Raw genomic sequence first — 22,268 nt, forward strand, 5'->3', positions numbered from 1 at the left:
GCATCTGTGACTGGTATCTTCAGAGGCATTTTTCTTTGAAGATGCCAGCCACAGATGCTGGTGAAACGTCAGGAATAAACTCTTTTAGAACATGGCCACATAGCCCTAAAACCCCACAAAAATGTCCTCTATTTGTCTGGAATGTCCTACATTTTGCAGTGCCTTGTCCTCCTCTGCAGTGACTTTGCAGTGAGGATATCGGGTCGCCAAGGCGTTGGCTTAGGGTTGCTGACACACTGAAGAATTTAATGAAGAGAAGGCCAAATGCCTCACAAACAGGATTAGAGTTGCCATTATTATCATTATCATTATTATTGCTACTATCCTTCTTTTCTCCCCAAATTTTGCAGTCAAAGGGGGCTTACAATTTAACAGGACGATACAATTGAAAACATACCAGAAAGGGGGGACCCATTAAAAATAGAATTAAACTATATATAAGAAAGGTTTACAAAAGGACTTGAATTTATGATAGACTATTTAGGAAATATGTGGGGAGAATTATTGGCAACAAACCTTAGAAAAATGAAAACAAACAAGGAATATATTATCAATATGTGCATTTCGAAAGCAGAGATTTGATAGGCTTGTTTAAAGGGATTGACCTGAGTACGCCTTCTAAGAAAATAATATTTGGGGGGGGAATAATACGAAAAGATAATTGTAAATAAGAAAATAGAATTAAAACTATAAATTTGGAAACAACTTGAAGGCGAACAACAACAAAAGGCCGTGTCTGCTTTTAACTGCCACGCCTCAGTGCTGTGGAATTCTGGGAATTGCAGTTTGCGCATTTAGTCTTTAGTGCCACAACGAGCTACAAATCCCAGAATTCCTTAGCAATCGAGCCGTGGCAGTTGAAGTGGCGTCAAAGTGGTTTATTTTGGAAGTGCGGACGCAGCTTCGGCAAATAAGTTTGCTCACTTTCCTGAGGAAGTTACATTTTCAAGATGGTTTTGAAAGACAAGAGATAGCAAATGTTGTTTTATTAATGGTTGTGTGATGTTTATAACATTTGTCTGTATGTTTGTTTGGTATGTTATTTGTATTTTTTTCTTTCTCTTCCTCTTTTTTAGCAATAAAACTTTAATATAATAAATAAATAAAGTTAAGACAGATATAATCCGGTTTGACACCGCTTTAAACTGCCATTGCTGCTGTGGAAATCCTGGGGTTTGTAGCACCAGAGCCCTCTGACAGAGAAGGCTAAAACGCCTCACAAAAAGGACTACACATCCCAGAGTTCCCTAGCGTTGAGCCATGGCAGTTAAAGCGGTGTCAAAATGGATTATTTCTGCAGTGTGGTTGACTTGAAACCCTACATTGTGGATCCTAATGGCACATTCCATTGCCTCCCCCCTTTCCCCCCCGAATGGTTTGTTCCAAATCCTTTCTCGCACAATTCCCTTTTTATTCTTGGACCGTTCCATAAGTGTAACCTTCGACTACTTCACTTTCTCTCCCCCCCATTTAGTCATTCGATTGGTACATTCCTCCTGATTGGCGGTGGACGCGGAGCCCTTGCTCTAATTCTGGAAAGGCCGCTGCGCCAAAGGAAGAGCGGCCGTCGTGAAAGCCGGTGCCGAGGTGGCTACGCTACCTCCGTAGAGTCCGCAGCCCCAACATGGCGGGTGGGGAGCGAGTACGTAAACGGTGTAAGGAAGCGCTACGCTGTCTCCGTAGAGCCGGCGGCGCCATCATGGCGGCTAGAGATATTTACGGAAATGGCGTAAGGCAGAGGCCGGCTGCTCCTCGTTCGTAATGGCGGCGCGTTTCGATTCTGAAGGAGGCCCCCGGAGCGTTTCCTGAGGAAGCCTTGCCTCTCGCGGAGGTAAAATGCGAACCCCGGCCGTTTTCTTTCCTCAGAAGGAGCCCTCTTCTCCCTCCTTCAAGGCCTGCATCCTCACTGCAGGATTAAGGCAGAGAAAAGGGACCTGGGAGTCCAAGGAGACCACAAGCTGAACATGAGCCAATGCTGTGATGCGGCAGCTAACAAGGCCAATGCGATTCTAGGCTGCATCAATAAAAGTATAGTGTCTAGATCAAGGGAAGTCATAGTGCCACCCTATTCTGCTTTGGTCAGGCCCTCCTTGAATGCTGTGTCCAGTTCTGGCACCACAATTCAAAAAAGATGTGGAGAAACTGGAGCCATGTGTCCAAAGGAGGGCGACTAAAATGGTGAAGGGTCTGTCTATGTCTATGAGGAAAGATGAAGGAGCTGGGGATGTTTAGCCTGGAGAAGAGAAGGTTAAGAGGTGATATGAGAGCCCTGTTTAAATACTTGAAGAGAGGGAGCGAGCTTGTTTTCTGCTGCTCCAGAGAATAGGAGACAATGGAGCAATGGATGCAAGCTCCAGGAAAAGAGATTCCAGCTCAACAGGAGGAACTTCCTGAGAGTAAGGGCTGTTCAACAGTGGAACAGACTCCTTCAATGGAGTATAGTGGAGTCTCCTTCCTTAGAGGTCTTTAAGCAGAGGCTTGAGGGGATGCTCTGATGGAGAGTTCCTGCATGGCAGAATGGGGTTGGACTGGATAGCCCTGGTTTTCCACTCCACCAAATGTGGTATGCAAAGCCACCTTTATACCTTCATATGCTATTATATAAAACCTTTATATGCCATTAGTGTGTAAGAATGTCAATTCAAATTCAAACTGGCATATAAAAGATCTGCCCCTAGTTTTCCACTCCACCAAATGCATTTGAAGCCTAGGAAAGCTCCTGCTGCCAACTTGGTTCTTTCAGTTAGTCTCAGAGGTGCTACAAGATCTCTTTTCATACTGTATTTTAATGCATCACTCTTGTATGTTTTTCATTGTACTGTTCTTTTAAATTGTAAGCTACTCTGAGTCCCAGTTTTGGGGGGAAAGTGAAATAAAAATAACAAGAACAAAACTAAGAGTAACTCCTCCTCCTCCTTCTCTTCTTCTTCTACAGTCTACAATTGGGAAAAGGGGTTGGGAGTCTGAAAAGGCAAAATGACAATAAGGGGGAGATAAAGAAGGAAAGTTGGGGAATGAAACCAAAGAGGGGCTAGGAAACTAGAAGGATAAGATCATAATGCTGTGGTTGCTGCTCAGAGGCTGATATCCATGTCTTAACCATTCTTGTTTAGGTTGTGAACGCTAACGTTTGAAGATGGCGATTATAGAAAAGCAGTTCTCTGGAAAGCATTGAGAGAAGCACCACATAAATCAGTCTCACACCCTGCATCCTTAGTATTGGCTTCTGAACGTGAAAATGTGGCACAAATCAGTATGCGTGGCCCTACTGGCCCTGGCAACAGGTTACGTCTTCTTGCTAGACCCTGAACTACCTGACTCGGTGATGGAGTATTTCTCAGGCTTCTTCTTGCGCCACCTCCGGGATGAACTTCCATCCCCAGAGAGCAGCATGGCCGCTGCCTGGGATGCGCTTATCACCAGACCAGCCAAACAGTGGAATCGAGTTGCTGTCGGGTGAGTAGCTGAGATACTCTATTAGGAGAAAGCCCTTTCCATGTCAGCTGAAAAGTCCTGTATGTTCTGTGGCATGTATTGGGTGAGTACTACAGTGTATGGTGCTGGCAGGGAAGATCAGGTAGTCATGGGTAAGTAGTGGTGGGAAGATCAAGAAGTTGTTGAGAAGACATTACTGTTGACCTTCTTGGAGATCCATGGGACACAATTTGAAAACTAGTACCATAGAAAATCCATTCCTAGAAACTGGGACTATACTTAAAAATTGGAGAGTCAGAAAAAGAGGTCTTCGTGTAATACCAGATGCACGACACTGGTCTTTTCTCTGTGAGAAGAACTCTTTTCAAATGTCACATGTTGCAGACCTTCAGAAAATGTTCAGAGTGTCCCAGTGTGGTGGATTTGCGGTGTGGTTTCTTGGTCAGGTAAACATGGAATGCAAAGCAATGACACACACATTACCTTTGCTTTAAGATAAATCCTTGCCGACAGACAGCAGCAGAATTTCCATTAACTTCATTAAATTCATATCAGAGTGCCTTCACAGCTAAGATTCTATTGCAACCCTGTATGTCTTTACACAGAAGTAAATGAATTGAGTTCAGTTTGGCTTGCAACTTTAGAATGGTATTTAGCCTCCAGGCTGCAAGTATTATTAATCTAGTTAAAATGGAAACACCACTCATATGTACACTAAGTGAAACGTTCTGATCAATGTGACCTTTAAATTCCATTTGAAGACAGAAGAAATGGGAAGACTGCATGAAAGCTACAATGCTATACATACTCACTTGAAAGCAGGATTTAATTTCTGAATACATTTGCACTGGTTACACTGCCAGTCAATAAGAAGTAGCAACATGACTCCTTGGTGCTTGCTATCAAATTCTAGACAGAATACTGGTAACTCTTGATTTCATATTGCTATGTAAAGGTTCTCCTGACTGTATTTTTAAATTCACTTTCCCTGTAGTGTCAATGCCTGTGTTGATGTGGTTCTTTCTGGTGTGAAGTTGCTGCAGGCCCTTGGCCTAGATTCTGGGATTGGCCAAGACCATTCAGTCTTGCATTCCACAACAGATTTGAAGGAAGCCTTCATCTACTTCATGAGGAATGGAGCTGCTGCAGAACGCTTCTTCAGTGACTCTGATTCCTTCCACCAGATTGCACAGACTGCTTCCAAATATCCGGGAGCACAGGTACATTTTTTAGTTCGGGGAAAATCTTTCATACCTCTGTGACATACAGTGCCTTCCAGAAATGTTTAATCCCTTCTGACTTTATCCACATTTTATTTTTTTACAGCTTAGTATTGAAACTGAAATGGATTTAATGGGCATTGTTGCCACTTGATATGCACTAGATGCATAGATGTGCACTGTGTAGGTGCAAATTATTTTTATCGTGGCACAAAAGTTAAGAAAATAGAAACCAACTGACACTTGCTGTAGCACTTTAGAGAAAGAGTATGATGTCACCAGAGTGAATGTAGTGTTTGACATTATGCATGCCCAGTGGTTTGCTTCCTGGGATTTTCACTGCAAGAAAAAGTGAATGGCTCAAATTTAGTCACCAAGGCCTGTTACAGACTGCCAAAATAAAGCTGCTTCGGGTCTCTTTGGAGGTATGCTGTTTAAATGATGCATGCGTCCTTAGAATCTGGAAGCTGCACCAAAGCCACACTCCAGTCGCTTTGGGGCGACCTCCAGACTCTTAGGACCCATGCATCATTTAAACAGCATACCTCCAAAGAGACTCGAAGCAGCTTTATTTTGGCAGTCTGTAACAGGCCTAAATGATAGGTCTAGTGGTTATCTGATTGCAATATCCCCTCTTCCTGAAGAAGATTTAAATTCTAGATTTCATCTCCCCCAGTTGGAAAAGATTTTATGTTTAAATAACTATCTGATCTGTTATTTGGAAAGGTTTTACATTTCATTATAGAGTATTACTCTGCTTTCCCTGCTGGGAGGAGAAAGGAAGGTGGGTTGGAAGAAGTGAGCTCAAAACAGTTTATCCGATGTAAGATTCACTGTTTCACCACCTACATGAAACAAAATCCTGATAAAGATGTGTGTTGCCTTGTAAAACTTATAGCACATAAACTAGTTTTCTAGTGTGTCAAGTTTTCTAGCAGTTTTTTTATCTTTATCTTTCATAAAGTTGTTAGCCCTTTTTTCATTTTCTGAGAAAGACCTGATCTATATAAACAATTTTAAAAAACCAAATAGAAGCATTATTAGTATTACTGCATATTTCAAACACTTTGGCAAGAAGATGTAGTTATTTAAAGCTGCTGGCAGCAATGTGAGAGGGGCTTAAAGAATGAAAATGTAAAACCTTTCCAAATATTGGAAAGTAATACAAGCCAATCTTCCAAGGCCACTTAAAGCCAGTGTTTCTTAAATAACTGATTTTTGCAGCTGATATTGACATTGAATCTTCTGAATCTGTTTAGCTATTTAAGTTTTTGTGCAGAAGAATATAACAATCGGCACAGAAAGCTCTAAATCCCTTCTGAGCTGATGACTTATTTTTTCATCCTTGTCTATTACATTTACCTTCACACTAACCTTAATTTTGAATTTGCTCAATAACCTTAAAGTTCTTCATTTTATAATGCTTCTGTTTATCTTAGCTTTGGGAGCTGAGAGGCATTTTACTTAAACTGTAAGAAGCTTGTCTCAGTTCTGCTAAATTTCCATTTGTTTGTATAGAGCCTCTCTCTTCTACTTAAATTGGAGAATTTAAAAGTAGACTGGGGCACCTGATCTTCTGAATTTGTGAAAAGAGAACCACCAGTCATAGTTTGATGCAAAACGTTTGCTCTACTAGTGTTAGTATCAAAATTGTGCTACCTCTCTGTGAGAAATGAAATCAAGAGGAAAACCCACTAGCTGATGGCCAACGTCACATGCTCCAACTTTGGCATTTGTTTGTTCTTAACTGCCATCAAGTTGACTTTGACTTATGGTGACCCTATGAATGAAAGACCACTAAGTCACCCTGTCATCAACAGCTCTGCTTGGCTCTGGCAGATTCAGGGCTGTGGCTTACTTGACTGAGTCTATCCATTTGTATGTGGTCTCCCTCTTTTCTGTAGAACTCTTCTCCACTACCACATTTAAAATGAATTGATTTTCTTCCTATCAGCTTTCTTCACTGGCCAGCTTTTGCAATCATACGTAGAAATGGGAAGTATGACAAGCATGGACAATCCTAATTTTAGTATTCAGTGATATAGCTGTACACTTCAGAATCTTGTCTAGTTCTTTCATAGCTGTCTTTTCAAGTCCTAGTCTTTTGGTTTCTTGATTCTTGACTGTAGTGTCCATTCTGATTAATGACTGAGCCAAAGTATGGAAAACCTTGAACTATTTCAATGTCTCCGTCATCTACTTTAAAGTTTACATAACTTAAAACATAAACTATCTATGGCTTTTGTTTTTGTTTTTTAATGTTCAGCTGTAAACCCGCCTTTGCACTTTCTTTCTTTACTTTCTTCAGTAATCATTTTAAGTCTTTGCTAGTTTCTGCCAGCAGTATGGTGTCATCTTCCCATTTTAAATTGTTCATGTTCCTTCAATTTTCACACCTCCTTCCTCCGAGTCTGCTACATTCTGCTCTGGTCTTGTTTTTACAGAGAGAATGGAGCTTTTCTGTCTTCTTCCAATGATATGGTCTATTTGATTTCTGTATTGAACATCAGGTAATGCCCAAGTATACAGTTGCCTCTTGGTTTGTTTGAAGAATGAGTTTGTAGTGAACAAACTGTTGGCCTTGCAAAATTCAGTTAGTCACTATCCTCCTTACTTTCTTGGTCCTAGGCCAAATTTTCCTACAATCGTGGATTCTGTTCTATTTCCTGCTTTGGCATTCTAATAGCCTATAATTAATTAGAAGTCCTATGTTGGCGTGTGATCAGTTTCCTCCTGGACTCCAGCGTAGAATTTTTCAATGTCTTCTTCTTCTGCCTCTGTAGTTAGAGCATAAAATTGGATTATGGTTATATTGATGGTTTTTCCCAGATGTCTTATTGATATGATTTGATCAGACTTTGCATTACAGTATATCCTTTTGATTGGTTTTTGGTATGTCTCTCCTCACTATTAAGGCCACCCCATTTTTTCTTATATTTTCATTTCTTGAGTAAAACACTGTGTAATATGAATCAAAATGTCCCATTCCTGTCCACTGTAGCTCACTCGCCCCAAGTACTGCAGTGTTTATACATTCTGTTTCTTCTTTTACAGTGTCTAGCTTCCCATAAGTCATGCTTTCCACACATACTACACTTGACCTTAGCCAAAAGGCCGAGAAGCTTTCCACACATGATATTCTGATAATGTATGTTGTACAATTTTAGACTTTCCTTTCATTTCTGAGCACATCAGCAGCTGACCTATCTTTTCGGCTTGAGTCCAGTTGTGTCATTAGCCACAGTTATCCTTTGCTCTAACCCAGGAGGTTATTGAGTGCCTTCCAACCTGGGAATCTAATCTTTTGTCACTGTGTCCTGTTTCATTTTGGATTGTCTCATGATAGGGTTTTCATGGTAAAAGATGTTCAAAAGGGATTTGCCATGCCTCTTTCTGCAGAGTACAGTGCGCCCTTCCCTTACGCAGAGGATCCATTCTGGACACACAGACACACACCCTCGTAAGAAAAATACTATGTATGCTTGAGCTCCATTAAAAACAATGGGGCTCATGCCCACGGTGTGGTGTGATGTGTGCATCATGAGCACACATGCCATTGCCTCTTCTAGCGCGCAGCTTTCAGCATAAGCTGAAAGCCGCATTTAACATGGGCGTACTGTACTAACAAGTTGGTGTGTGATCAGCTTCCTTCCTATGCTGCCACTGCTGTTATTTCTGAAAGAGCCTCCACCAGTGCCACCCTTCACTATTGCTGCTGCCTAATAGCTGTTTGACACATTTAGTCTGGCTCCTCAGCAAAAGGTCTTCTGACATGGGAGACTGTAACTAGCGGCACTTCTGCCATTATCATAGTCTCTTGCCTCACAGGAACATGCAATCCCACCAACATAGAAAGGAAGTGCCATGGTACATACAAGCTATTAAATAAGGGAACACAGTTATTGCATAGAGAAATATATTGTATGTTCTGAGTAGTGAAATATCAAGTTGTGTAAAAAGCTGTACATCTATCACTAAAGTTGAAATTGCTGCTTAAACATGTGCTTGAACTGTCTTGCAGTTGTATGTGGGAGGAAATGCTGCCCTCATTGGCCAAAAACTTGCGACTAATCCTGACCTGAAGGTAAGTATCTCATACTCCAGGGTCCACCAATTTGCCTGCAACTGTATACTTGGGAATCTCCTTAATTTTCCCATTACAAATCCTAGGCATAATATTTAGTCACTTGTATCCACCATATATCCAGAAAGATTTTTCACCAAAGCAGTTGACTTCCTGCTAATGACACAAACCTCTTATAGCATACATGTGTTTGTAGATATCTCCTGGGGAACTGTTATGCCTTGTTTCTGATTATCCTTTCGTAAGGCAATGGGGTGTGTACACTGGCAAAGTAGTGTAGAATAATGTATGAAATAAAAAAAAGCACAGACGGGGGCAGTTATGCATGTTCTTTTATGATACTGTCGCTTCTGTGGACTCCCAGCATTTTTAGATAAAATATGCATGTAAGTGTGAAGTGTATTACTCTAATAAAAAATAAAACAGCCCTCTGGCTATGGGAAGTAGTAGATGGTGAGGAAAAGAGCAGCTGTAGAATAGTAAAGGAACGTGTGAAGCCGCCTTGACTGAACAAATGTGAGTAGACAGGTCCTTAAATAACCTTCCACTAACTCTTTTGAGAGTTGGTTTCTTTCTCACTTCCTCTACTATAGTATACTTGTCATTTCAAAAGAAATCTCGCACAGCAGCATAAATAGTAATGGACCAACTATATTAATAGATGTCTACAAGTTTGGGTAATAGTCACCCCATCTATATAGTGATACCAGTGCATGGTGATGTCCAGTAATATAAACAAAATATGCGCTAGGAATTCTGTCCCATTAATTTAGCATACAGGGGGGGAAAGTGGAAGTTTGAAATTTCACTGACACAGAACATCAACATGTTGCCTAAATCCTATTGCTGATAGTGAAGAGTTGGAGCTGAATATTCAATCTGATTTAGATACACAGATACGTGCTTAGGACTCATCCTTTTAAAATAGAAAATCTGCCTTCAGATCTCAGCTGAGGTCACCCATATCCTGCTTTTAGTTTGTTTGCCAGTGAGGAAATATATAATTTGGTTCATTTAATGATCTGGTTGCTAAATTGTGAGTTCACTTAATTTTACTTGTTTTCATTTTGTTTTCAAATGTCCCTTCAGAATAGCCTTGTGCGTTTCCAAAAGTTTCTTATTCATAAGTGTTCTAATTTGAATTGTTCTAAAAATAGATATGCCCTGCATATAGATATTATAGGAAAAAGGAGTAAACTTGAATGTTTTACAGCAGTGGTTCTTAAACCTTTTCAAGCTTCTACCCCCTTTCCTGTTGAGCAACAACCCTAGTGCCCCCCAACACCTATTTCTTGATATTAGATGTACTGTTTGTGCAGCAGCTAGATGGCCAGTGACATCTACCTCAGCTGCATCCATTTTGCCACCGTCTCCTCCTCTGCCTCAGCCTCTCATGTGTTAATACAGCGGTGTAAACAGCCCAGGCCTGCTCCTCCCTCTTGCCCATGCCAACCTTACAGCAAAAGAGAGGCCAGCTGGCTGGCTGGTCAGTTGCTCTTCCCAGAGTGACCATATGCAAAAGAAGAGAGTGACTGAACAGCCAGTTGAGCAGTGACTGGGCACCCTCGCACATGCTGGCAAGAGACTTCTTGTTGGCTGCTGAACCAGCTGCTTAGTAACCTCTCCCTTTGTACCCAGTCATCCTGGGATCAGCAAGTGAGCAGCTTGCTGAGTGGTAACCGAGAAACCTCTCCCCTATGCCACCCTTGTGCCAAAGGCTGATACAGGTGACAGGTTTCTTCACTGCTGCTTGACCGTCTGCTTGGTTGCTGCTCCCAGGCTGACCAGCTGTAAAGGGAGAAGCTTCTCCCTGGTGAAGAAGGACTCTCAATCCTTCTTTGCCTGGGCGGAGGGGGCGCAGCTGGTTTTCTACTTTTCTCCCCGGTGAAGAAGGACTCTCAATCAGAGAGGTGAAGGACTCTTTCAAAGAACTGGCCCAGCATACTCCTCCCTCTCTTGCCCCAGAGATGTGCCTTCCCTATATAGCTTCACATTGTCCCTCTCACTGCTGACACACATATATTATTTCTTTTGCTACCTCTTCTCTTAACCTGTCTGGCAAAAGAAAGGAGCAGCAGCTCTGCTTCATCCTAACAGCCAAGTCCCAGCAAACTGACAAAACTCAAGCAGAGTCCCAAATATCAAAGCTCCTTTTTGCCACTGCTTTTCCCCACTGCCACGTGCGCTTACTTCTCATCCTGATCTGTTCATAAAGGTTGCTCTAGTCTTTCTTATGCACCAATACTTTAACCAAAGTGCCCCCCTCCCGCCACCCCATTTCCCCCCTGGATCTTTCCACTGCCCCCAAGAGGGCGGTACCAGCCACTTTGGGAATCACTGTTTTATAGGGTGGCTAATTTGAGGGGTGGATGGGAAGAAGAAACCATCTTATTGCATATAAAAAGAAGCTAACTAGAAGCTCCTGCCAATTTGTTGTTTTTTAGGTTCTGTTGTGTGGCCCAATTGGTCCTAAACTCCATGAGCTACTTGATGAAAATGTAATTGTCCCTCCAGAATCAATGCAAGAAATTGATGAATTTCATCTTATTTTGGAATATCAAGCAGGTATGACCCATTGATGAATAGAAAAAAAATCGTATTGCTGTATTAATTAAACAAATCTCACCATTAACATATTGTGCAATAAATACTGGAAGGAGTAGACTGTTAACTGACAAGTTGCTGTTCTTACTTGTGAACCCACCAGGTAAGTACTATTTCCCAGCCTAAGCTGAGGTAATAGGGGGATAATAATAATAATAGCCTATTTTTATATAGTAATCATAAGGATTACTGCTATAATGCATGTAAAATACTATGAACAGAATTGCTGTATTAGCAAGAAGTATTACATGAACAGTATTAGTTTGAAAAGGAGCACTTCATTAAATGAGAAAGTCACTTTATGCCCCACTTTTCCTCGTACTCTGTCTCTCTGTGTGTATATTTGGTGTTGAAATTGGCTGAACATCATTTGTCTATTTCCAGTGCCCAATTTAGCCATTTCAAAACATACTGTATTGCTGTGAGAATGAGGGCCTACTAGTCCCAGTCTTCACTTTTGTGATGCTCATGTGTGTGGAAGGACACATGTTTGAAATGTACAATAACATATCTCTGCCTTCAAGGCATACCTCTTTTTCTTTATGTAGACAATATTCTGCTTGAATTCTCTTCACTCATCATAGCCAAAATGGACTTCAAATTAATCATCCTCTGATCATGTTCAGTAGAAGTGATGCATGCAGACCTCCTTTGAAAATGGATCTGAGGGTGGTTCTGCTGTAGGGGCACCATTAAGAAAGTATAATGCAGAAGGACAAGTAATTTTGTTTTCTGTTGGTGCTCACATCTGTTATGTTTAGAAATTGAAAAGCAATAGCATTTACATTTTTATACCGCTGATCCCGGATTCATTTAGTTGGTCTGAGATGTGACAGTTTGAAGAAAAGCCCAAGAGGGTAGGTTTGTGTATTTCAGCAGTGAATTACATGGGTTTCTCAGAACCCTAGAGTTTCACAAGAAGTCGCTAGGGGTTCCACCAAAAATAATGACTGAAAAAAATAAACATTTTTTGAACTGCAGATCTAATAATTTTTATATAGTGGTTCCTTGAGACCTAAAAATTATTTCTAGGGTTCCTTCAGAGTAAAAGGGTTGAGACTGGCTGATGACGATGACAATGATTTTAGATATCTCCATTGTTGTATGCTGCCTATGGAAGCACATTATAAAAATGAGCTACAGCAACTTGCTGTCACAAGAAAATGTGAGAGAAAAAGCTGAGTAACTAGTGTTAACTTGAAAGATAGCTACATATCATCTCTTTCAAATAACAAAAGTGCAGCATTTTGGCTAATACTGAATGTTTTTTCACTCCTGGACGTGATAATATTTTAGTGAGAGTCACTCCTCTATTTCTGAATTGGTGTGGAGAAGAACCAAGTTAATCTTGCAAGTATTCTGGGTGGATCCTTAAATTGTTTTCTTGTTTTAAAGAGGGTACTTCCATGTAATGGTTCACTTTTGAATGTGTCTTTCTCTTGGGAAGTGTTCTCCAAGAATGCCGATTACTGGTAGATACTCAGGGTCAGCAAGTGAAGAAAGTCCCTTTTCTGAAGTGTCTGGGAAAGAAGTGAGGAAAATGCATTTGTTTTGACACCATTCAGTAACTTCCAGTTTTTGCAAGTTTGAAGATTTTAAGAATTGCTTAGATATCGCAATACCTGTGTGTAAAATCCTACTGTATCTCTGGCTTTATGACTTAAATCTCAAGTTTCATAAGCGTCAAGGATGTTAAGAGCCATCTAAGTTATCAGTAGTAGCAGCTGCCAGAGCTGGAGTTTAATGTGGTACTACTACTGGATTTCTTACTGCTGTGTAGGTTGCTAGGTGAAGAAGCAGCTTAAGCTGTTTCAGAACGGATGCTTTTCATTTGAATTAGAGCTCTGTAAAATTCTTCTTCCATATACTGCAGTGTTGCCACCCGCTTAGTTCCTACTGTACTTCCAGTATGAAGTGGAAAATCTAAACCTTGGTTCCTAAAGAGGTATCAAAATGAAGTCCCTATCTGTTGTTGAAAAGGTCTAAGACTGTTTCAAACCAATGTTGGGATGTCAAGATAAGGGAGGTGCTCCTTCTTTCATATGTGGTGGACTTTGTAAGATAGCAAAGAGTTAGTGGTCTATACATTAATTCAAAAAAAGTTAAAGTTAGATTTTGTAACGTTACCAGAAATGTTTCTGTTGGGCCTTATGGACAAAGAACAGGATAAGAAGTTTGGATTACTTCTTCAATACATGATAACAGCAGCACAAACTTGGAAGCAGACTGAAGCACTGACGATGGGAGAGAGGATTTCTAAGGTTCCTGAATTAGCCCAAATAAATGTGGGTTCTAAAGGATAAATTGAAGATTTTTTAAAAGACTCTTTCCCTTCTCCTTCTGTGTTGTGTCTTTTAGATTGTAAGCCTGAGGGCAGGGAACCATCCAATTAAAAAGTTTGTATGTACAGTGCTGTGTAAATTTACAGCGCTTTATAAATAAAGCTTAATAATAATAATAATAATAATAATAATAATAATAATGATGATGACTGGACACCATTTATTGACTTTTTGACCAATGAGAAAGCTAATGATGTAATAAGCTGTGGTTATAGTAACCAGAAATCTCCCCGGAAGCCAAGATGATCAAATTGAGGCTGTCGTACTTTGGCCACATAATGAGAAAACATGGATCACTAGAAAAAACAATATTGCTAGGAAAAGTAGAGGGTGGAAGAAGGAGAGGAAGACCACATGCCAGATGGATGGACTCGATCAGGAGGGTCACAGGCATGAGTTTGCAGGGACTGAGCAGTGGAAGATAGGGGAGTCTTGGAGATGTCTCATCCACAGGGTGGCCATGAGTTGGAGTTGACTTGAAGGTAGCTAAAAACAACAACAAAGGAAACATTTTCTTTGAACTGCAAATGGACATTAAATTTCCTTGACTTTGAAAATTCACCAGTGACTGCATGGCCAAAAAGAGAAGGTGCCAGCCTGCAGATAGCCCTCCCTACCATCTGAACTAAGACCAGAAACAGAAAATGCAGGCCTATAACTAACATCTTCATTTCCCCCCCCCCTCCTGTTTGCTGGATAAAGAAGCCAGTGTGAATTCGAATGCTTGCAACTTGTAATTGTGCATTTTGATGCATCTGAGGAAGTAGACTGACATCTATGAAAGCTCGCGCTGCCAATTTTTTTCTTTCAGTTAGTCTCAAAGGTGCTACAAGATCTCTCCACAACAACAACAAATGGTTATTAGTAATTCTAGTAGGATTATTTATTTGGATCTTGGCAGGGTTATTTGTTTTATTTTATTTTTCATTTCATTACAGTTAAGGTGGGTGGTGCAAGTCGGAGCCCTATTGTGTTTTAGTTATGGTTTGTTTGTTTTTATCTCTGTTTTTTTATTTTCTGAATGTATATTATTTTGATTTTGATTGTGTATTAGATTGTTAATGGTAAAAGCCAATAAATATAGTTAAGGAGGGGAAAGAATAAATCTTATATCCCAGGATTCTGTTAATCTAATTATAAATTCCTGTCTGGGTGGTGCCAGTAAGAAAGAACACTTTGGGAAAGTTGGGCTTTCTCTCAGCCATGGCAATGAGATCAAATGCTTGCTGGCTTTTTGCAGAATGAACTGTAGGATCAATCCTGTGCACAATTGTGCCTCTAGTGATGGTGCCTCTGTGCTGTTTCATAGTTATTTAAAATTCTTTGTATCATGCTTCTCTTTTCAAAAATATAATCAAAACAAATTTATTGTGCTCCCAGTCTGCGTGATACAATGGGTCTAGGTCAGGAGCATGATGCATATCCTTGCTTAAATAGAAACTGGTTCTGCATAGAATTCATAACAATGTCTTTTCAGATACTTTATGACATTGTGCATACAGTACAAAACAGGTGCTAACACATCTTTTGAAGGATTAGTGACTCCTAAGCCCACTTAGTTTCTGTTTTTAGAGAGTTGTGACTGAATCATAGGAATGGTGGTTACTCATTCATAACAGCTCATTGTGTTCAAAGCTCTGGTCCTCTACTATTTCCAGGTAGGAAGGAATCCTGTCTAGGGTTGCCAGAGTGAAACCTGGAGAATGCCCCTGTACATGTAATGGTCGTATGGGAGAGGGAATATCAGCAAGTGTTGCTTGCTACCTGGTGGTGTGACAAGTAACACCTGAAAGTCCCTCTTATAAAGATTAAAGGTACAGGAGCTGTCTCTAGTTTTTAATAAGGCAACCTCAGTCCTGCCTGAAATATTGAAGAATTGCTAGTCAAAGTTAATATTACTAACCAGAGTGGACCCTGCTTAGGAATCTGAGGCCTTTTAGAGGTTTTTAATCAGAGGTTGGATCTTTTGTGAGTGCTTTTATTGAGTATTCCTGCATTTCAGGGTTGGAGTTCTTTCCAACTTTAGGATTGTATGATCCCTCCGTTTTTTCTGGAAGCATTCATTGTGAGTGGCGTATAGGAAACTTATTATATACAGTGTCACTGCTGTACCACAAACTTGTGCAAAACTGTTGGCTCAAGGTACAAATCTATCTATTCAGGGTATGATATGTGTGCCTCTTCAGGGAAGGCATTAGCTGCATTTTAGAAAAGAAACATAAGTCTATATTTCCACATAATAGGACAAGAGTATCTCCCAAACCCCAGATACTGTTCATTGATTCTTAGTAGTTGGTTTCCCCTTTTGTTGTTCAGTTTTCGTATATCCTCTCATGCCCAAGTGAAGGCAACAATAGAGGTAGCATGGCTAAATCTATAGGATTCAAATCCTGCCAAGGTTATGAAGAATTAATGAGCTGTGGCTAAAGGAATGGCATACTCTTTTCATGTTAAATCTGAAGAGCGTGGTAATTGAGTGGAACATTTCTTGCTTGTTCATTTTAAATAGCATCTTGTGCAAATGTGCTAAGTTGCACACAACCTGGTTTCGTTCAGCAAGTGCTGAGAGACCAGTGAATCAAACTGCAGAATTGTGAGACGGCCTTGTTTCAAGTTATCATTCATATTCTGCTATCTCAATTGTAGTGCAGACTGTCAGTTTCAGTCTTAGCAAAATCACTTTGGTTTAGATGACAAAGCTGTGAGGAAATGGATTGAAGGGACTATAGGGAAAGAGGCCTTACATAGAAGTAATCGCTTTGATGCTGCAGGGGATTGTTCTGAAGCCCCAAACAACAATTTTAACATTGCTAAATACTTTGATTTGTAGTGGTGCTTTGAGTAAGATGATGTTGGCAAAATCTGTGTCCTAAAGGAGGTTATAAGGGTGGGCCACATTAGCTCCTAGGAAACTTTGGAGGGCCTACCTGTTCCTGCAAAAAGAAAAAGAAAAAAAAGCCTCTAAATATAGCAAGGATGTGGGGGCATTTTCATAATTTCACCATTTTTTCCCTGGGGACCTGCAAAATGTGGTAGAAATTGGCCCCTTCCCCCAGTGGACATTTTGGAACATTTCAGGGAAAATTGTTTTTTGGGGGGGAAATCAGAATTGATTTTGACTACCTAAGGGACCTAGGGGCCAGAAATGCCTTCCATGCCCCACTAGAGTACATTTGGGAGCATTCTGAAGCAAAAATATTTCTTTTTACCTGTGGCAGGATCTAGGGGACACAAAAATGGCCATGGGGGCCACATACCAAGAGGAAAACCCACCCTACTTGCTATGAGGAAGAAAGTTCATTCTTCTGCTAACCATGTGAACAATAGAATCCATAAAAGCTGTAATTAATTCAAGGGAGAATTTCATTTGTGTGTGTCTGTGGGCTGTTTTGCAGGTGAAGAGTGGGGAAAAGTGAGAGCCCCAAATGCCAATCGCTTCATCTTCTCTCATGATCTCTCCAATGGGGCCATGAACATGCTTGAAGTATTTGTCTCCAGTTTAGAAGAGTTCCATCCAGACCTGGTGGTGCTTTCGGGCCTGCATATGATGGAGGGACAAACCAAGGAGATACGTCAGAGGAGACTCCTAGAGGTAAGTGCCAGAGCATTATGTTTCTTTCTGAACTATAGTTCCAAAGTGCTTTCCTTGTATGCTGCACAAATTTATCTTTAATGTCACTGAGGGGCATAGTCAATCTCTTGCTCTTTAGGGGGGCACTCTAGCAAGTGACTGGATTTCTTCCAGAGTGCAGACCCATATGTCTGTTTAGAAATAAGCCCCATTAAATTGAATGTCCCAGATAAGTATATAAGATTGCCTGACAACTTCATTTATTAATATATGTCCTACGTTTCTTCCAGTAAATTTGTTTAAAGAGTAGTAAAAACAAATACAATCATAACAACAACAATAACAAAGAGACTTATTACACTTATTTTAAATGTTTATTGTATACTATATGTGTGGTGCATTTTTAAATCAGGTCTTCCTTTCCCCTGCTAATGTATTAAGTTTTATCCTCCTATACTTTCTGCAGGCTGTAGCTTCCATCTCTGACATTCCTTCTGATGTCCCTGTACATCTGGAACTGGCCAGTATGACTGACCCAGATCTCATGAGTGAGATCATACATCAGGTAAATAAAATGGCAGGGTGTGTGCTGTATTCTAAACTTCCAGGAAAGTGACTTCTTGATTCCCCCTCTCTTCGACCCAATGAAAGATAGACAGCCTTTTCACAAGGAAAGCAACTAAATTGAGTGAGAGGCTGGTGGCAAGACATAAGTAACCTAAATAGTGCTGTTTTCTCTAGTATTGTAGAACCAGTGTTGAGAAGTATCTTGGCCTAAAGGATCAGAAAACTATAGAGGACTTCATTTTTTTAAAGACTTGTGCTGACAAGCATCCTCAGTGAAGATATGATCTCTTGAAGACCCAGAAGTCAATTTAACTGAGATGGCAATCATATCATCTGTTTGCAGCCCATTTTGGATGCCCCTTTCCTCCAACAAAACAAATCTGGTTCGAGAGACGAGATTTAACTTCAATGTCTCACATACTGCCTCATTTTTATACACATTGCCTTGGGTTTTGTTTTTTTTTACACCTTGTATGCTTCATATATCTGTTTTGTCAAATTTTACTGCTTTGTGTTCGACTCCTCTAAAGCCAACCTGTCACTTACTCTGTCTGTTAGCAGGTCTTTCCTCTTGTGGACTCCATTGGGTTGAATGAACAGGAGCTGCTCTTCCTCACTCAAGCAGCCTCTGGGCCACATGCCTCAGTAGCCTCCTGGAATGGCATCCCAGATGTGGGTGTTGTCAGCGACATCCTCTTCTGGATCTTGAAGGAACATGGACGGACTGCACGGAAGGCATCAGATCTTACTCGGATTCACTTTCACACCTTGGCCTATCACATCCTGGCTACGGTAGATGGATATTGGGCCAACCAGGTGGCAGCTGTTGCTGCTGGTGCAAGAGCTGCAGGGATGCAAGCTTGCGCCACCCAAACGATAGATGCCAGCAGAGTCTTTCTTAAGGCACCACTGGAGTTTGACACTTCGAAGATGGAGGAGGCCTCTAGAGTCTCCTTAAATCCTGGTGAGCCAGTGTCAGAATGGCACAGAAATGGGATTACATTCCATTACACTCCTGTTCTGGTGTGCAAAGATCCTCTGCGGACTGTTGGCCTTGGTGATGCCATTTCTGCTGAAGGACTACTTTATTCAGAGGTCTTCCCTCATTAACCTATGAAGATAAGTTACCTCTCTGCAAACATTAGTACCATGCAGGCATGGACTGGAAGTTAGCATTGAATACAGGGAACCAAAGAATAAAAGCTAGGCACAGAGCAGTTGCTGGGGGTTGGTGCAGGGATGTGTATAAATGAGTGATAAGATGTGCTGTTGAATAGAGGGACCACCTTTAACTTATAGCGATAACTTCAACCAAAGCATTTTTTGCTTTAAGAAAGGAAGTCTTAGTTGCAGTGACTTCAAAAGCTGGACATTAGAAGGAGACTCTCAGCCTAGTTATTCCAGAAAGGATATGTTGAGTCTTCACACCGTCTTATTTATGGGAAGGGAAAAGTAAAAATTATTGTGTAACTTTTGCATCATATTCCTAATACAGCAAGAGTCAACCTTTTATTTTAATTTAAATTAGGTGGAAAACATGCAGACTTTGTTATTGGACTCTCAGCATCCCACACATTCCACACCAGCTGTGCAAGCTAGGTCTGCTGGGATTTACAGTCCAATATCTGGAGGACTGCATGGTTCGCCTCTTGTTGTGTGACTTCAAATAGTTTATGATTATGTCCCCTAAGGCAAACCTGTCACGTGGTTTTCTTGGTGAGATTTGATGAGAGGAGGCTTGCCATTGCCTTCCTCTGAAGCTGAGAGCGTGTTTCTTCCCTAAGGTGACTCAGAGGGTTTCTCTTACTGAGTAGTGATGTGAACCTTGGCCTCCCGGTGTCCTATTCTAACACTCAAACCACTGCACCTCGCTGGCTATGTTAAATAATTTCAAGTATGCAATATTTTTAAAATGTGAGGTTTGTTTATCTGTATGGTGGCTCTTGGATTGGTCATCTGTGAACTGCCAAAGGCATCAATTGGAACTTGCTTCTTGGAGTGTCTTCCATTGATTTGAGTGCATCAGCCAAAACTCTTTTATTTTCATTTTGCTTTTTTCTTCTATTGTTCTCTTCCCTATTCAGATACAGCAAACTATCACAAAGTGAATAAACAGAAAAACACAAAAAAGAACATCTAGTTTGACCCTTGCCGCAGCTTTTGAGAGAGTTATTCCCTACATACTTGATTGGTATATGTGTTTGTTAGACCCAGTTGTTGGCTGTTATGGCGGAGATGTTTTTATCTCAGAATTAGAATTGACATGTGAGTCTTAGAAAAAGGTTTGCTCAAGCATATTGGTGTCCCCCTCTGCCTTGGTAAACCCTTTTTAATGAAGGTTTGGGGCACGTGTTTTATGTCTCCACCGAAAAGTAAGCAACACATAATGCTGCTGCTTGGACCGCTTTCTATTATCCATTTATCAAATTCCCTTCTAGTGCTACAATGATTGTTTGGCCACCCGTCTTGAATTCCAGATATTTTATGGTGTTGGCAACAGCAAGAACTTGTGACTGAGATGTGAGAAGAGAGAAGGAAATAAGAGATTCCAAACTACCTCTGTACATTATAATTCTATAACCATGAAAAAAACTAGTTAGTCCAAATGTCCTAAGTATCAACAAAAACCATTTGGATAAAGAAGAAAAATAATCCATGTATTGTTTGAGAGTTGTTTATCTAGACATTGTTTTAATTCTGTGGTATTTCCCTGCTGAGTTCTTAGAACTAAATGAAAGAGTTTTTCTTTCACTTGGAATCAACTGGTCACTGGCCTTGAATCAAGTAGTTTGCAAACTTGGGGTGCAGAACTGCTACAGTTAGTTTTGTCTTTGTTGAGGAATAACCGTGTTTAAAGGCAGGTCTGGAATCATTTTTGAGTCGCAAGGGGGAACATGGGACATCCAGTCCAATCCCTGAATACACAGCTAAAGCACTCCTGAAAAATGCCCATCGAGCCTCTGTTTAAAGACCTCCTAAGAAGGAGAATCTGTTCCACTAACAGTTCTTATAGTAAAGAAGCTTTTAACCATAGATGTAACCATGGCAGGTCCATATCTGTGAATATGTACAGCTGCAAAAGAGAGATGGGGTAGCAGTTTGAAGTAGAGATGTAAGAAGGGTGTGTGCTTTTATGTGTGCATTGAGCACTTCTTTTGTTAACTTTGTATTCCCCAAATCTTCTGTCCCTCACTATTTTTGTCTTAGGCAGTTCTTTTCACTCTGTGAGTTGTGACTAGAGTTTGCTCAGTGGTAGAGCATATGTTTTGTATGCAGAATGTTCCATGTTCTTGTCCCTGTTTTGTTATTTTACTTGTTATCAAGTCAGCTTAGAGTTAGCAGCCCTATTATTGAGAGGCATCCATCAACCCTAGTTATGAATGGCCCTGCTCAGGTCTTGCAAACCTGGCTTTCTTGAATGAATGAATCCACCTGTAGTTTGGTCTTCCTCTTTTCTGATGGCCTTCCACTTGATCATTCCTTATCATCTTTTCCAGGGAGTCATGTCATCTCATGAACTGTCCAAAATGCAATAGCCTCAGTTTAGTCACCTTAGCTTCTGAGGGAGAGTTCAGCCTTGATTTGTTCTTGGACCATTTATTTCTCTCTTTAATGGTCCATGGCATCTGCAGAATGTTCCTCAAGTACCACATTTCAAATGAGTTGATCTTTCCTGTCCATTTTCTTCAAATATTTCAGTGTGGATGATCTTGACTTTGGTATTTAATATCTTCACACTTTAATATTTAATATCTTTACACTTGAAGATTTTATGTTGTTCCTTCATAACTGCTTTTCTAAATCTCAGCTTTCTTCTGGTTTCTTGACTAGATTATTGTAATGACTGAGTCAAGGTGTAGGGAATCTTTTCACTACTTCAGTGTTTTCGTTGCCAACTTTCTTCCACTGAAAAGGAGCAGATGCCTCTCTGCTTGAAAACCTTGAAGAGCTGCTTCCCAAATAGAAGATGCTGAGCTAGCTGAACAAGTATCTAGCAAAAGTACTTTCCCGTGTTTCACCTTTCCTTTCTCCATGGGAAGCTGTCACTTCTACCCTTTCTTTACACTGGTCCTTCAGTGAACTGTATTTGAAGTTGCTTCTGCCTGCAGTCATTTGGCTTCTCTTGCTTGGCTTTTGGCACTTTGCAGCGGAAAGTACCTCACTTGAATGAGCCCCCACCTGCTGGTACCATTTTATTACCCAGCTGCAGCCTCTAAGACTCCAGCCTTGCCTGTTTACAGCCACATGTATGCTTTCCTGCCATGAGCCAAAGTGCTGAGTGTCAGGATGTGATATTTTTTCTTAGCAAAGCAACATCAATTTGTACAGTGGCATTGCTTTTGCCTGCATAAACAGCATCCCTCCCTCCCAAAAAGGAGTTCAGAAGGGCAAAAGGAAGCTATCCTTCATTAGACACCCCCCCCCCTGCCAAGCTTATGACTGAA

At 40.7% G+C, this 22,268-nt stretch overlaps 1 protein-coding gene across 2 annotated transcripts; it reads left to right on the plus strand.

The window, feature by feature from the left end:
• The first annotated feature begins 1,475 nt into the window (after positions 1-1,475).
• Positions 1,476-21,222, plus strand: ADPGK (ADP dependent glucokinase). Of its 2 annotated transcripts, none has more exons than XM_089538723.1 (8): positions 1,476-1,831; positions 3,114-3,456; positions 4,430-4,655; positions 8,677-8,739; positions 11,184-11,304; positions 17,081-17,277; positions 17,723-17,821; positions 18,382-21,222. In XM_089538723.1, exons 2-8 carry the CDS (start codon positions 3,239-3,241, stop codon positions 18,931-18,933), a joined length of 1,476 nt encoding a protein of 491 aa, XP_089394849.1. In that variant the 5' UTR covers positions 1,476-1,831; positions 3,114-3,238; the 3' UTR covers positions 18,934-21,222. The 2 variants fall into 2 exon arrangements, with proteins under 2 accessions (XP_089394849.1, XP_089394850.1); XM_089538724.1 differs by having other exon boundaries at positions 18,385-21,222.
• The last annotated feature ends 1,046 nt before the right edge of the window (positions 21,223-22,268 follow it).

This window comes from Sceloporus occidentalis, unplaced genomic scaffold (assembly GCF_023333645.1).
Source record: "Sceloporus occidentalis isolate IW3139 unplaced genomic scaffold, rSceOcc1.0.p SCAF_9, whole genome shotgun sequence".
Lineage (NCBI taxonomy): Eukaryota > Metazoa > Chordata > Lepidosauria > Squamata > Phrynosomatidae > Sceloporus > Sceloporus occidentalis.

Coding starts and splice junctions, on each gene's coding strand:
- ADPGK (XM_089538723.1), top strand. CDS start 3,239: ATGTGGCACAAATCAGTATGCGTGGCCCTACTGGCCCTGGCAACAGGT. Junction 11,305..17,080: donor TATTTTGGAATATCAAGCAG/GTATGACCCATT, acceptor GCTGTTTTGCAG/GTGAAGAGTGGGGAAAAGTG. Junction 17,278..17,722: donor GTCAGAGGAGACTCCTAGAG/GTAAGTGCCAGA, acceptor TACTTTCTGCAG/GCTGTAGCTTCCATCTCTGA.